Source organism: Girardinichthys multiradiatus, chromosome 6 (assembly GCF_021462225.1).
Source record: "Girardinichthys multiradiatus isolate DD_20200921_A chromosome 6, DD_fGirMul_XY1, whole genome shotgun sequence".
Taxonomy (NCBI): Eukaryota; Metazoa; Chordata; class Actinopteri; order Cyprinodontiformes; family Goodeidae; genus Girardinichthys; species Girardinichthys multiradiatus.
Window position 1 is genome coordinate 27,892,732 of NC_061799.1, and position 17,060 is coordinate 27,909,791.

General features: G+C 38.1%; 1 protein-coding gene across 1 annotated transcript in view; it reads left to right on the top strand.

Moving 5' to 3' along the window:
* Positions 1–11,103: 11,103 nt before the first annotated feature.
* Positions 11,104–17,060, top strand: part of asic1c (acid-sensing (proton-gated) ion channel 1c) — a 217,678-nt gene continuing 211,721 nt past the window's right edge. Inside the window, exon 1 of the mRNA XM_047369084.1 lies at positions 11,104–12,529. Within this exon, the coding sequence (XP_047225040.1) occupies positions 11,975–12,529 (555 nt within the window). The 5' untranslated portion in view covers positions 11,104–11,974. The remainder of the gene's footprint in view (positions 12,530–17,060) is intronic.

Genomic DNA, 17,060 nt, shown 5'->3' on the forward strand with positions numbered 1-17,060 from the left:
CTCTGCATTTCCTCCGGACAAGATGCAAAAGATGGGAGGGATCGTTGATTTGCTGTTTTTTGCTTCCGAGCTGTGGAATTCTTTACCAACAGAGCTGCGTTCCATCACTGAGATAGGAGTTTTTAAACAAAAACTAAAAATACTGGCTGAATTCCGAAAGTAGCTGCTCTTATTAACTTATTTCAGTGCTTTCATTGTCAGAAAACAAAGCAAGTATGAAATTTTGGCAGAAATGCCTTTTAAGCTAGATTTGTAATTGCTTTCACTTTGAACCCTCTTATTACTTCCTGCCTGCACAGGCAGGACTGAACAACTGCCAGATACTGGAAGCTGTCCTGGTAAAAGGGACGGAAGCAGTCAGTCATTGCAATTTATTTCATAATTCAAATGCTATAAAACCAAAATATATCATGGTGGCCTGTAAATATAATTTTGGTCATTGAAGAGTAAAAAACTAAGATGTTCTTCTTATAAAATTCAAACTTGATTTGAGCACATTAGCTGACAACATCTTCAATGGTGTAAATTAAATTAAAAGACAATGGAAGATGCTAAATACAGGGATTTTCTTGAGCAAAACCTGGGCCACTCTGCCTGAGATTTGAGACTGGGAAGGAGGTTCACCTTCCAGCAGTGTAGTGACCCCAAGCACACTGCTAAAACAACACTCGAATGGTTTAAGGGGAAATAATTAAATGTGTTGTAATGGCCTAGTCAAAGTCCAGACCTCAATCCAATTGTGAATCTGTGGTTAGATTTGAAGATCACTGTTCACAACTTAAATCCATCCAACATGAAACAGTTTTGCTTTTTGCAAAAGTCCCAGTGGCAAGATTGGCTGTAATGAACCATCAAAGCCCATATGCATATTAATCTTTGTATATTAATGGGGGTTTAATGTACATGTTTGACTTTGAAAAAGTGGTGAACAAGCTATAAGCTGCAGCTAATACTAGTGCAAGGCAGGTGAAATATCTACATACGGCTTATCGTCATCTTACGAGTCCATAGACGTTCCTCTCTGCCATTTTAGTAGTCCATTACTGCATGTGATGATAACCCTACTGCAGTCCTGGCTAAGGGGTTGCTCTGACCACCGCAGGACCAAAAATCTAGTGGTCAGAAATGGGATGTGGAGGGCTCCCTGCAGCCCGGCGTGTGGGAAAATCACGAAAGAAATGGGAAAACTTGCACATGGGGTCCGTGCGACCCCTCCATGACTGCGGGAGGGTTAAAATGTTAAGAATCTATAAAAAAAAAAGGTTATGAATTTCCAATCCAGAAAATAATATTTTCTTAAATATTATTTTACTAAAATAGGAATGGCAAAATAAACTACATTAGGATCATTTATCCAAAAGGTAACTCAGCAATAATTCTTTAAAATATTATTTTAATAAAATAATGTTTTATTTACTCTTCTGATTTTGCATTGTGATTGGTTGTTTGAAGAATAATGGAGAGGTATGGGATAAGAGGGATGGCTAATTTTTGGCTAAAAGGTTATTTGGAAAATAGACTGCAAGATGTGGAAATTAACCAGACTGTATCACAATTCAGAAGGGTCACTTGTGGAGTACACCAGGGATCTGTGATTGGTCCAAAATTATTTCTACTGTATATTAATATCTATAATGTCACTAACTTATTAAAGTTCCCCTGTTCATAAAAAAGTTTAAAGGAGCTATTGCCTTCTATTGAAAAGGAGTTAGAAAATCTTAAAACTTGGTTTGATGTTGTTGGGACCCACAGCCATGGTTACAACATGAAAGGCCAGTACAGACTTTCCTGGAACTTTCAAAATAAATTGCATCAACCTACTTCCGGCACAGCCAGGAAACGGGGTAACTGCGGACTTCCTGTGACGTCGCTGTCCAAATAAAAGCACTGCTCTTGCTACATCCTGTCTCTTCTACGCGGGTCACACAGGGACCTGGACAGAAAGAACCAGCGTGCGAATGTGTCTTTGCTGGCAAACAGACATAAACTCTTCAACTGGATCCAAAGGTGTCATAAGATCACGCGATCATATGCACAAGTTAAGTACTGATGAATTACTGTTGAAAGAATCCGGTGTTCATTCATAAAAGGGGTCAATTAAGGTATAAGCATTGCTTACTTTCTCTCTGAGGCCTGCAGAAGCAAACTGTCCCAGAGAAGTTCCCAGTAGAGACGCTGTCTCTACAAGCCGAGTGAAGTGGTTTTCCATGCCTGAGAGAGGGACAACAGGAGCCGCATCACCGTGGTTACGGTAATGTGCAGTTTGGCCGGCGGACAGAACAGCCGCCACTCCCCACAGCTAAGGAGGTTAGCTGTAGCTAACCGTTTAAAGACTGTAGACGTTTCTTCAAACTTCGCCCCCCTGGACAATGTTCTTCACCATTGTTCATGAGGTTAAGTGTTTGGGCAGAGAGATAGAAGTGATTTAGAATGAAATAATCTAAACATTTTTACATTTTATGAAGTTTGGTTTTGTTTGTGGGTTGAACTCAGCTATCTTGGTGCTAGCAGAATATCTGCAGCACATGTGTTCAGGTTATGTTCTGTGTTTGTGTGTTTTTAAAGTTAAGACAAACTTTATTTAAAGGGTTATTTTAAACACAGAAGATCGTCCATAACGCGCCGTCCGCGCTTATGCATTTTAACCCTTTTATTGATGGTATTTTTAAAGGTGTGTGTTTGATTCTGGTGCTAAGCTATCAGCCTCCTTTGCTAGATTTAACTGCTAACAGGTAAGGACACGTGCTTGCTGCCAAATAATATTTACCCAGAAAGGTTTAGTTTTCAATCCAGTAAATAATGTGTCCCTAACATCATTTTACTAAATTTGATAACTAAGTAAACACCATTAAGCCCCATTTCTCCAGAAAGATTTTGTGTTTTCCAAAATATTCCCTTATTAATATTTCTTTAAATATTATTTTAATAAATAAAGGCAGCTAATGTGACCCCGTTGAGAATTAGTCATCCAGAAGGTTGGTTTTATTCAGCAGATCATTCTTAAAACATTATTTCATTAAAATAATATTTTATCTGATCTTTCATTGTGAATGGTTGTCTAAGTTAGTTCCGAGACTAACTTCACGTCACTTCCAGATTCTTCAAGATAATCCTTGGTTGTCAAACTTAAATAACATTGCATGGTAATATTGCATCACTCTTTCGATAATGGTTTTCAATCATCTTTAATCAACTTGTTTATATTGTACATAGCCCATTAGTCTTCGTTATTCTTTAATTCTGTAGTTTAGTTGGATTGTTTTAGCATAGTAAAGAGTTTGTTGATTGAAATATGTTTGACTTTGAGTTGACTTATTTTTGTTAATAAATTCTTGTATTTTAAGAAATTGTGTGAATTCATTCCATATATGTGCAGAGTTTATGCTGTTCAATAATGCCAGAGCTCGTCTCACACCTTTCTATTCTGTCCTAATACCATCGCCTTACTGGGCTGGTATTCACAGGACAACCCTTAACAGACCGAAATATTATTTGATAAAATATTAAAATATTAATATTAAAATATTAATATTAAATAATATTCTCAGATTCATAATTCACAACAATGTTAACAAATTATAACTTAATAAAAAAAAATTAAAAAAAATAAATTCAGGGTGTTTGGAAATCGAAAAGAAATTAATGGGATGTGACACTAAAAATCTGTGATGCTGAGATCGAACGAGTGGCTGATTTTGTTACTGATCATGAGTTAACACGGAAACAACATATCAAATATAAAAAGAAAAGATAGCAAAATCGATAGCAGTTCTGTATAAGTCTAGAAATAAATTAAATCATAAGGCTTTACATTTAATTTATTGTTCACTTTTACTTACCCATATATATTATATTGTTTGGAAGTGCGGGGCTCCACATATAAATCAGCAATAAATGATATAGTTGTTTTGCAAAAATGAGCCATACGTTTTATTAACAAGGATGGCTACTGTACCCATACTAATCCACTGTTAATAAAATCTGACATTATGAAATTACATGATTTGGTCTACTACAAAATAATGTCAGTCAGTCATTTTCTACCGCTTCTTCCATAGTGGGTCACGGGGGAGCTGGTGCCTATTTCCAGCAGTCTATGGGCGAGAGGCAGGGTACACCCTGGACAGGTCGCCAGTCCATCGCAGGGCAACACACAAACAACCATGCATACACTCATTCATACACCTAAGGGCAATTTAGAGTTACCAATTAACCTAACAGGCATGTCTTTGGACTGTGGGAGGAAGCCGGAGTACCCGGTGAGAACCCACGCATGCACGGGGAGAACATGCAAACTCCATGCAGAAAGACCCCCAGCCAGGAATCAAACCCAGGACCTTCTTGCTGCAAGGCAACAGTGCTACCAACTGCGCCACCGTGCAGCCTGCAAATAATGTATAGAGCAAAATTAAACTTACTCTCTGCTGGTGTGCAAAGATTCTTTATATTATATGAACCCAAATATGATTTGCGACAGGTTTGTAAATTTACTAAACAACAAGCTAGAAAAGAGATTACAAGGAAATGCATTTCTGTTTGTAACCCACATGAAACGTTGAGCTACTAAACCCATACATGTAATTTAAGTTGTATACCAGGAGTTCCACTACAGTCCAGGTCAGCTTTTTTTTTTTTTTTACCATTTTCCCGAGGCATGCTCTTCATATCTGCATTGACCAGAGTGAACTGTAAACCTTGTGAGTCATCTGTGAGCATTGTCTGTGTTATCAATTCCAAATTTCTCAAGATAAACCTTGGTCCTCAATCATAGATAACACTGAATGGTAATATCGCATCATTTTGTTGGTTATAGTTTTCAACCATTTTTATTGGTTTTCATATTCATTCATTTGTATATAGTTTGTTCATTTTCTTTATTCACCCTTTTGCTTGGTAGTTTTAGTTGAATTGTTCTAGCGTCGTAAAGAGTTTGTTAACTGAAATATGTTTAACTTTTAATCACCACCTGTTTCTTCAGAATGGTAATCTTCTGAAACAGGTTTTATGCGTAGCTCTCTACATCGACCTCTTCGTAGAAACTTGTATAATGAATTACAACAACATTTAATTTCCTTTTGGGATTAATTATTTTTTAAATAAACTAAATTAAGTTTCTCTTCAATTTACAAATAAAAATCTGTTTCTACAGGTACATTTCAAGAAATTAGAATATTGGGAAAAAGTTTACTATTTTTTGTCACTTATTTCAAAAAGTGAAACTTATTTCAGAAAAGTGAAAACATTTCAAACCTTTATTTCTTGTAATTTTGAGGATTATTGCTTATAGATAATGAAAACCTAGAATTCACTGCCCAGAAAATTTTAATATTGTGAAAAATGTTAACATAACATGAGGTGCTGCTGCCATTCTCCTTACTAACAGCATGTGAGGTGAGTGGGTAATCTTTTGCAAGTTGATCCCTGTGCAACACCACCATGCGCCTCTGCACTGGAATGCATACCCGGCACCACCTCCAACAGCCATGTAATGACCTCCGCAGGTCCTTGCCATTGATTGCAAAGCTTGGGACACATAAAACTTATTCGGCACCTAGTGTAAAAGGCTCTCTTCTGCGGTACTCAAGATTGTGCTTGAGCCTGGCGGGTATAATCGTGGACCACATGTAGGTGTTCTCTCAACCTCCTAAAATAGTCCACCAGCGATCTCAGACTCAAGTACCAGGTCCACAGGTGTTTGGAATTCCTGCCAAACACAAGGGCAGCAGGTGTGCAATGACTGGACTTTTGAACAGCAGTGTAGGACCAAAGGACTAGGGGCAGGTGGCAGTCATCATCATTCATCATTTAATCATTTATAAAGCTCTACAAACCAAAAGCTGTGTTATCCAATCAAACTTTGCCACCTTGGCTGGTGTCCTGATGTGAGCCAGACACAGAGGTCAGCAGGGGTGGCTCATTGGTAGGACTGGATCCACCATCTGTTGCATGTGCTGAAGATCACCTGCCCTCTCTGCCAACAGGTGGCGAGGAAGACGTGATTGCTGGACCCATCAGGGCAAGCTTGATGTCTTCCATTGCTTGACTGCTCCATTTACACTGGCATTAAATCTTCCGAATAACAGAGGTTCTGCTCAATGGCTTGTTCCAGTCTTGGATCTCTCTCTCCATCTTGACAGACTTTCAGTTAATCCAATTTCTGACAACAATATGTCGAGGTCAAGAAGCCAAGAGAGAGAAATTCTAGTTTTTGGTTCAAATCCAGTGTTCCATACACTGCTCATCCAGAGGATTCCAACCATCTCAACATTGAACAACCACCTACCATTGAACAGGGAACAATAATTGTAACAACAGTCTCATGCTGCATTACAGTAGTACAGGGAAATGGAAATTTCCGAGATTCCATTTCAGATTACGTTTTTTACTAAATACCTCAATCTGTGTCATCTGCTTCAGCAGCATGGTTTTTCATCAGTCCTAAACTTTGTTTCTCCTTATCCTTCATTCAGCTTCTAACAAAATTGAAAAACAAGTAAAATTATTGTAAACCTTTTTTGTTTGTTTCACTATAATTTATATTTAGTCCAAACCCAGCTGAGACAGAGAACTGGTGCAATATCTCCTAAGTTATTTTAACTTTAAATTACTTATGAACTGTCTCATGGAAATTAAAATATTTTGGGTTTGGGCTAAAGCCCCCAATGTTTTGAGACCCTAAAAATGCCCCTGCTGGCCATAATGGTCTTATACAAGCAAAAGGAATACAAGTGTCCATGTTTTTTTCAGACTTTCCGACAAGCAAGAAACTGGAATGCTATCAAATCCGGGAAAACGTTACTCCGACTTCCCAGTTTCGAGTTTTGAGGTAAATGAAATGCAGCATCACTCATGGTATTGCAGTGCTGGCCACAACCATTGCCAAATAGCGCAATACAGACTGAAAAACTCTGTGTTCACATAAAAAATGAGAGTAATTCCATTAACTGTAAATCCTGCACCATCCAATGCATTAACATTACAAAAACATTCCCATGAGTTTTTGAACTAGTGGCCGCTCCCTCTTAGGCCGTTACAATATTTAACCTACATGCCATATAATGAAGTGAATTATGATCAACATAATCAGGGTGGTTCTAAACTCTTCCAGAGTTTAGTTTAGCGCACTTGCTGCAGGTTTTTTCTCCAAAAACTAGAGTCACTTGTAGCGTTTTTCCACTGAAAAAACTATTGTTCTTGAACCTGTTCGGTTTGGGTACCTTTGAACATTGGTGTTTTGTTGAGCACTAACGTGTGTTTCCACCAGTTTTTGGAACTAGGCATGAGTCATCAACAATGGGTGTTACATAACGCAGGGGAGAACCGAGACAGCTGAGCATCCATAAACTAAAATTAATACTGGAATGGAGACAGCAACTCCGTGCAAGAACAGGAAAGGAAATGAATAGGCATACAATGCGTGTTTAGTGTGTTCTTTGTCTTCACCGCCATACTTGTTGCTTCTACTGTCTGTAGCTTTGACCTGCCCACTGGTGAAGTTGTGGTTAATGCAAAAAGAAACTGTGGTCTGCACTTTCTGAGTCTAACCAGTGTTTGCGCACTTTAATCTATTCTTGCCGGTGGAAACATGTTTCACTGGTTCAAAATCACGTTCAGGAACTGAAACGAACTCCGAACCGTGTTGGTGGAAAAGGGGTTTTATGAAGAAACAAACCACTCCACACATGACGGGCAGGAAAAGAAGAGCACATTTCATTCATTCATTCAGTCATTCATTCATTCACAAACGTAATCAGATTATACGAGTTCAAATATTTAGGGACCATTGCTCCCTGATAGCAACGTATTGTGTCAGTGAATCCATTAATCTTCACAGCCTACATAGACCGCAATGGAATTGAAAATTATGTTTCTCCTATTTCACCCATTTTTAGCAGTGTGCCAGTACCACTGGCTGCAAAACAGACCTTAAAACAAAAAGCTAACTGTCATACTTGACAATTAATACAGTGTTTATTAGATTTGACAGAACCGTGTTTCATCTGACCTTATAAGGGTGTCATGCAAAATCCTTTCTTTTAGCCCTTAAATAAAAAAATTTCTGTGTGCTTGGTGTCTGTACGAGTCCCGAAAAGTTGAATTTAGTTTCTCCAGGTGTTGCAAATATATCTTTATATTCTGTTTGGGTAATATTTTTCAGTCCGTTCAGTTTTCTCTGTCCTCTGTTATGGTTTTTAACTGTTATGTCACAGTATTTGCTGTGGAACAGCTAAATTAGGTCATGGACTTCTGGCTGACCGATTTGCGTATCCGCCATTTTTATTTCTCACTGTGATTTTGTAGTCCAACCACAAGTGTGCAGACTCTGCAAGTTGATATGTTTAAATGTTCAGTTCTTAGGTGTATTAACCCATACAATTCATTACATCGTCCCCAAACATCAGAACCTCTTCGAAGTGTCTGGTTATATTTCATTTTTTGTGGAAATGTACTCACGTCAGTGGGGGAAATTCCTGTTTCCCACACTTCAAGGACGAGTGCCTTTAGCAACCTCCAATAGTATCAAGAAGGATTTGCTGAATGACTTCATCTGATTAAGGAGTCAGTTCCTTCTGTCTACGGAAACGACAGACACAGCAAAGCGGTAAGCTGCAAATAACGCTGAAATGACAACAAACTTTATTTTAGACATGAATTTATTGTGTGTTGATATAACGTGCTGGCCATTGTTTTGATAGCATTAGCAACGTGCCTTCTGGTTGTGTTATTGCTGTGTGCTCGCTTTTAGCTCCTTGAGGATATAACCATGCTGCATGTTTTGAATAGTATTATTACATAAAAAGTTTAGCATTGTTTTTGCCGTTTTTGTCTTATTTCTGTGGAACTAGATAATTGGATCTCTGTTGGCAAACTACAAAAATGGCTGAACGGGTTAAAGTGGAGTACCCCTGGACCTGGAGGGTGGCGGGGTGTGAAGTGCCTCAATAGCATTTAAAGAAAGCACACCAAAACGAGTTGCTCTTAGACCCATCTCAGAACAGGGCTTATTATGTATATTTGTTTTCTTTTGATCTTGTATATTTAGCATTGGCATTGTGCAATATACTACGGGGGATCTATCTATATGTCTGTCTGTCTGTGCGTGTCTGTCTTTCTGAGTGTCTGTCTCGCTGTCTGACTGACTATCTGAGGGGCCTGTAGAGTTACAATAACAAGGAATTCAGTCCAAAACATTGCAGTTACACTTTATATAGACCACAACTTAATGATTTTAATGTCAAAAAGGGAACATTTAAAAGCATGATATGTCCACTTTAAACCTTTCTGCAGAACACATTGGGCTTGTCCATGTCACCAGTTACAACGTGTTGTCAAGCTCAAAAATATTGATTTTGGAGTGGGGCACAGCTTTTTTGGTGAGCACCTTCTCAGTCCACACTAATGCTGAATTGGCTTCAGGCCAATTCCAGCTTCTTGTATTCCAGCTTCTTCCAGTTTATGAGTATTTAGCCTCTGCACTTTCTGGGTTTCTGTTGAACTAAACCAGTTTTGCTGCTGGGTGACAGTTTGGGTCAGACTGTAAAAGCTTGGATAGATTTGGGAGTTCTAACAGGACATTGATCCCAAACAAGCTTCTGGAATGGCTCTGATCTCAAGCCTGTTGAAAGTGTATAGACTATGCTTAAAAGCTGTTTCTGTGCTGGGAAACCAACAATTTTTAATTAACTCAATCAATGTTGATAAATGTTCAAATATCCAGACCAAAGAATGCCAAAAGCTTGATGATGGCTATAAAAAGTGTTTAATTTCTCTCCAACTTGCCAGTGGACATTTAGCCACATATTAGTGGGTGTGTATGCATAGTTTTAAACTTGTGTGTGTATTTTTGATCAAGTATGTAAATAAATTTTAACATGCACAGCTATTTCTTGTTTTTAAATTAAATGAGGTTGTGCATTTTAAAAAAGAACAGTTCAAGTCTTTCATAAAAATGCTCACATTTTATGACATTAGTCCTGTTTGTTAGTGTATGTGAACTTCTAACCAGCTCTGTACGAAAAAATGCTTAATGCTAAATGGACACGACTGTGTTTTCAATTATTTGTTAAACATATTCATGAGTATGAAGGAGTGTAGCATAATTAAATTGATAATTTAATGGGCACGAGTTAAGCAAAAAGAAGTAAAACTGTAGTTTGATTGTATTTACTTCAGACTTTATCAGCTAATTTTCTGTGTTTTGCCAGATGGACTGAAAACCAGAGTATTCTCTATTAGGTTTTATGTAAGATGAGCAATCTCTAAATGGCATTTGATTTGTGACCATGTATACCTGTCACTGCCTTTGTCAGTTTGCAGATGAAGGTTTTCAGATGGCTCTCATGCGTTGGAACCTTGTTGGTTGAGGTTACAATGGTCCACTGGCTTGGTTATCTAGAATATTGATCTTCAAAGGCTGGGGTCATATCTTTCAAAATGCCCCCATTGTTATGTTAAAAAGTAACCCCTGGGTAGCCAGTGAATGATAATCTTGTTTGGTCCTTGGAGAAATTAAATGCGTTCTCAGTGTTTTGAACTTTTAGCCCCAATGAAATTTCTTAGTGGTCAAGCCTCTCTAAGCACACACCACATCTCAAGAGAGATTAAGCCAAAGTATTAATGAATTGTTAATTATGGAAAAATAATTATCTGTGTTTTCTGGAAAAACAAATGGCTTGTTCTACTCTCTTGCATTTTTACAAAAATAGTGAATCATGGATATTTGTGTGATATCATTTGGTGTTACACCATAAATATTTTATCTATACATTTCCTTTAAAGAATCAACCTGTGGCATTGTTGAGGAGCAAGCTTGTTGATATCTGTGAGGCTGCTGGACATGATTAGAGAATAATAAAAGCATTATTGTGGTGTCCAGATTGAGAGACTTCCCCTTTGAACACAGACTCACAAGTAAAGCAGCCATTCAGCAGTGGGATGGATCCTGACTACTAAAGAGGAAGAGGGAGAGAGAGAGAGACTGAAAGAGAAGGCGAGAGAGAGGGAGAGAGCAAGGAATGGGGGAGTGGTGGGAGAGAGAAAGGAGGCGAGAAACAGAGTGAAAGGCTCCACACGGCAGAATATAAATCTGTATGTTAACAGGACCTAAGCTCGGGTTCTTGAGGTGGCTTTAGTGCTGATGCTGCTCTGGGGGTGCTCATAAAGCCTCAAGTAGTGGTCTTCTCTCTTAACCGTGGATCTATGCAAATAAAGAAGTGGAATTAGTGGAATCAGTGAATGCCGGTGTGTCAGGCACTGTGGTGGGCTGGTCGGAAGTCTCTGACCCCCTTATTTTCATTTCTTGGAAGAAAGGAGAAGAGCTAAAGAGACACCAGAGAAAAGGGAAGGTGACAGCGAGGGACCAGTGAGCCATTTCTCTCTTTATTACCTTCATTCAGAAAACCATTGCATCCTATTATCAAAGCGATGTAGAGGCATTCTCTCCGATTGGAGGAGGAAAGGTCCCATTCACTGCTAAGGCTTAGCGCCCTTCTTCAAACGCTAGTCCTTTTCATTCCATTTCCTCCTTTCATTGCCTATATCCTTATGTCTGCTGTTTTTTCCGTTTTCTCTTTTCTTGTCCCTTCCTTTTGACTCGACTCAGGATTTAGGAGGCATTGCATTTTTAGCAGAAGTGGGTGTTTCTGTCGTTGTTGGTGCCTCTGCAAAGGACAGCTGAGCAGGGAGAGTGAGAGACAGCTTTGGAGATAATAAAACGGCAGACTGAACGAAAAGCGGGATCTGGCACTACAGGAACAGCGACAAACCAATGGCATGCAAGACGTGATGAAAAGAAAACTGTTTCAGAGTCTGACAACCATTTTAAGGTAGCCATTTACTGAGAATATTGCTGCTTCTTGGAGAAAAAGAGAGACAGTGTGCCAAACATCACTGCTGGTTACATTCTGCTTTTCCTGTTGCTAAGCAAAGTCTCTAACCGAAGTTCGTTGAGAGTACTGAGCATCACTTTAGAGCCATGAAAGGAAGCTCAGAGGAAAGCATTGAAAGTGTCAGGCCCTCCAACCTGCAAGCATTTGCCAACATATCCACCCTACATGGCATGAGTCACATATTTGCCTACGGACACATGACATTTCGTCGATTTCTTTGGACTATTTCTTTTTTAGGCTCACTGAGCTTATTGTTGTTGGTCTGCATGGATCGGGTGTCATATTATTTAGAGTATCCTCATGTCACCAAGTTGGACGAAGTGGCGGCAACAAACCTCACCTTTCCTGCAGTTACCTTCTGCAACCTCAATGAGTTCCGCTTCTCCAAAATCACAAAAAATGACCTTTATCACGTTGGAGAGCTCCTGGCCCTCCTTAACAATAACCACCAGATAGCCAACCCGCACTTGGCTGAGGCTGAGGTTCTGGCTGTCCTAAAGGAAAAGGCAAACTTCCAGAACTTCAAGCCCAAACTCTTCAACATGACAGATTTCTATAACCGAACAGGACATGACATCGGTGACATGCTTCTGCAGTGCACCTTTCGAGGAGAAGAATGCTTCGCCGTAAATTTCACCACAGTAAGTCACCAGCCTGTAATTTGCACAGTCTGTTTTTACTTCTTGTCTGATCTGTCAGTCTGTCGTGTTCTTTGGTTTTTAGATACGTTATATAGGGGTTCAGTGTGAACTGTGCGGTTTGTTTTAATAAGATGCCTCACTGCAGTGCTTTTCTGCTCTAAGATGGAAGATATTGAGGTTAGGTTTTTTAATGACATGTAAAGCTTTGTTGCAAGAGTTGGTTTGCATCCCATAGCCATGTAATGCACAAATACTGCAAAAAACTTCAGATAAATGTGAGTGTCCAAGGTAAAATGCTGCCATTATTTTTTCAGTATTCCCTAAAGCCTGCTATCTGGATGAAACATGTGTATCCATCACTGCATTTCAAGGAAACCTTTTGCCCAAAGGGTTTGTACTCACGTTGGACAGATAATTTAAGCATTGTTGCTAAAAAGTTATTTATAAAATTGTGGAGCTCAAAATTTGTCATCCTAATCATCTAGAATCTAATCTACCAAAGATTACTCTTCACTGCTTTAAAATGATTGTTTGACACATGTTTTCAGTTGTAAGAATGTAGCATAGCAGCTTTTTTCTCTTTTCACATGTTATTTTTGAAATAAGAAAGGTTGCTATAGTGCTGGATTGTCACCAAGCATTAATACTCACTGTGTTTTCCCAGCAGAGCTCCTCATTGACTATACAGCACCAGTCTGTAAGAGTGAAGCGACAGCCATAGTGTTACCTGTGTAATGTTATAGCCAAAGTAACTGAGACCTTTTAGTGAATAAATGTGAGAATCGATGGGTATTGTTAATAGTGAGGTTGGACCTTCATAAAGTTGGCTTGTTGTGATACCTTCTGTTTTTGGGGACAGACCTTAGTCCATGTTTTCCTGTAGATCAATCTATTTCTAGCAGTGAGTGTCGTCATCATACAAGGTTGTTCTTGCTATGAAACTTGTTTAGGTGGGTGTAACATGTCAAAATAACATCCTCCTAAAAACACCAGGATTCACAGTTTCGTAACAGTCTCTGTCATTTTAAGGAGATTATCAGTGTTTACTTTACCTGCGACCTAATAATTAGGTTGACCATTGTATTATTAGTAAGTTATTTTATTTAAACAATTGCAGATATTTTTAAAATTTGAGCCCCTTTGTACCGTTTGAGCATGGTTTAAATGCCATTAATGAGTATTGTTACTCACAGTGTAACCATCTCCTGATGGCTACTTTCATCAGGATAATGCACCATGTTACAAAGGTCAAATAATTCGAACTTGTTTCTCAAAAAGGACAAGGGCATTGGAGAACAGCAATATCCTCCACAGTCACTATGTCGTAGTCCATTGTAGCACCTTTTGATTGTGGTGAAGCAATACATCTGCATCATGTATGTGCAAATGACAAATTTTCTGCAACTGTTGTTTTTTGTTTGTTTTATCATCCTTGTCTGTGTTATCTCTTAAGTCTAAGCTTGATGAAGAAACACCAACTTATTTATTTCTCAAATTAGTTCATTCCACTCTCAAAACTATGATTGCTTTTCTAAGTTGCGTCTTTAATCAACCATGAAAGAAGTCTTTTGGGAAAGCTATTTTATAAATGACTGACTACAATCCAGGAGATTATCAAGACTCGGCTCAGATGAGATATTAATTTAATAGTACTTTTGGTTTTTTACGTCTTTTTAATTTGTGTCACAAATGTTGCAAATTAGGAATGCCTTCATTAACATGTTTGTTTCCAAGCATCACTCAGGAGTTTCATGATAAATAGAAATTATTCATGGGAGGCTAATTGCTTGACAGTGTCAAATGAGCTGGTAGGAAAAAAAAGGTTAGGACATAAGTCTTCCTCTGTGTGAACTTTTTTGTTGTTATTCAGTAGATATTTCAGGCTAGAAAAGTAAAATTCAGCCTAGAATCAAACTTGAACATTCTTTTTGGTTCGTACTAATCATTGCAGCATATTCTTCGGATGGAGTGCAGTGCAAAACCATAAGCGCTATATGCTCTCAGTGGGTAGAAATGTGTTTGTCAGAGCTCGGATAAGTGCCAGGATTATATACCCATTTAGCAAACTATCTGATGTTGTGTCTGATGATAATCTCCAGCAACTAACTGCAAGCATTTGCTACTTGCTAAGTAAGAAAGTAACTGAGTTTATGACATGATTCAGTTCTGTTTATTGGAATTACACAGATAAAAAATAAAAAATAAAATAGATTTTTTTAAGTTTCGGTTTATTATGTGGTGCCTTGCAAAAATATTCATCCTTAATGAACTTTTCTATACTTGTTTTGTTCAACCTCAAACTTTTATATTTTTAGTAGGATTTCATGTAATGGGTCAACACAAAGTAGAGCATAATTGTTAAGTGGAAGGAGTTATAAAATCAAAGTGGAGAATAAAAATCAAAGTCCGAAACATATAGTCTGCATTTTTATGTAGCCCCTTTAGCCAATACTTAGCAGCAAAATGTAGTTCCACATTTGCAGCTGCAAGTCTTTTGGAGTATGTCTCTATCAGTTTTGCACATTTTCAGTGACTTGTAAAAGTTATCATTCCCCTTGGCATTTTTTATGTTTTATTACCTCACAACCTGTAATTAAAATGGATTGTTTGAAAGTTTGCACATTTGATTTATCTTATCTTATCTTATGCCATTTATTTTTAACACTAGAAAAAGTTTTTTTTTTTTCCTAGCTACTCTTCCATAAAGCTCAGCTCTATGGAGTGCATGGCCTATTGTGGTTCTAAGTACAGGTACTCCAGTCTCTGCTGTGGAACTCTGCAACTCTTTCAGGGTTACATTTGGTCTCTGTGTGGTCTCTCTGATTAATACCCTCCTTGCCAAATCTGTAAGTTTTAGTGGGCAGGCTTCTCTTGGTAGGATTGTTTTGGTACCATGTGCTTTCTATTTGAAGATTATGGATTAGATGGTGCCCTAAAAGATTTTGATTTTTTTTATAACCCCATCCTGACTTGTACTTCTCAACAACTTTGTCCCTGACTTGTTCGGAATGTTCCTTGGTTTTCATTGTGTGATGCCTTTTGCTGGGGCCTTTCTGAAAAGGTGTGTTTATACAGACAAATCATGTGATGCTTGATCTGTCATTTTGCAGACATATGGACTTCATTTCACTAATTATTTGACTTTAGAAGCTAATTGGTTGCACCAAAAGGATATATGAACATGCTCATGTTTTTTTTCAATTTTTGCATTTTTTTTTTATATATTTTTTTTTTCATTTCACTTCACCAATTTATACTATTTTTGCAGATCTATCACATAAAATAATATAAAAACACATTTAAATTACAGGTTGAAATGTAATAAAATAGGTAAAAAGTCAAGGGGGTGAATTTGCAAGGTAATATAGGCTGGATTATCACAGCCCTGTTGTATTGAACTCTAGGCAATATGCACTGAAAGTCCTGTCCGTTTAGGGGTGTGTGAATGTGCAATTAAATGCAGGAAGCATTCAAAAAAGCATAGCATTGTGGGTGAACATAACCAAAACAAACATGCATTTAGTAAGATTGCCAGGAGAAATGGTTTGCAGTCTCATGTGGAGAGAGGACCAGTTAAAAGCTCTGATAGAAAGATGGTCTAATGAAAGTTCAGCACACCTGCTGGTGAGTACTAACAAGAAAAAACAAGTTTTAAAGCTAATTAGCAGGAAAATTGAGGTTGGGTATTTATCTTTAGAGCAGTGCCACAAAAAAGTGAAAAAAAACTGTGCTAGCAATATATAGAAATACATAAAATGCTTAGAGGAAAAGCTGTTCAGGAGAATAAACAGACAAGTTTTCTTAGTATGAGGAACTAGATGCCTTTCTTGATCTCTCTTCAGGCAAGAGAATACGTGATACAGAAGATCAGGTTTGTTTGACAAAAAAGTAAAGGTAAACTCTGACTGACAGAATATGGTAAGCCCAATCAAAGTGACTCCCAAATTGTACTGGGTCTGCCAGAATAATAAGTACCATCAATCTTCATATCAACTCTGACCATACACAACATAAGGATCTCATATCACCTGAGCACCTGGATGTTTGCTGCCAAGAGGCTACCATGAGCCTCTGGGCTGGTTCTATAATTAATGCTCTTCTTGTCTGGCCCAGGATATTGTTTTATATCCTAACTCTGCTGTGAACTTCTCCACAACTTCATCCCAACGTGTCTGCTGTATTGCTTGCCCTTCATGATGCTGTTTGTTCTCTAGCACACACAGGTGGACTGTATTTTCTAAATACGAATCTTTTGAAGAAAAAATGGTGCTCAGGAATATATTAAGAGATTTCAGAGTAAAGAGGGCTGAATGAAAATTAAGGTGACACATATTTGTATTTGTAAATACATGGAAAATAATTCAATTCAATTCAAAAATACTTTATTAATCCCAAAGGGAAATTAAATGTTGTTATAGCTCATATTATGAAGGTTTCCTCAAAGAGCCGTTGTAGATGCTGATGGCTGTGGGGAGGAAGGATCTCCTGTAGCGCTCCGTCTGTAATATTTTTCATTTCCACAGTTATTTCG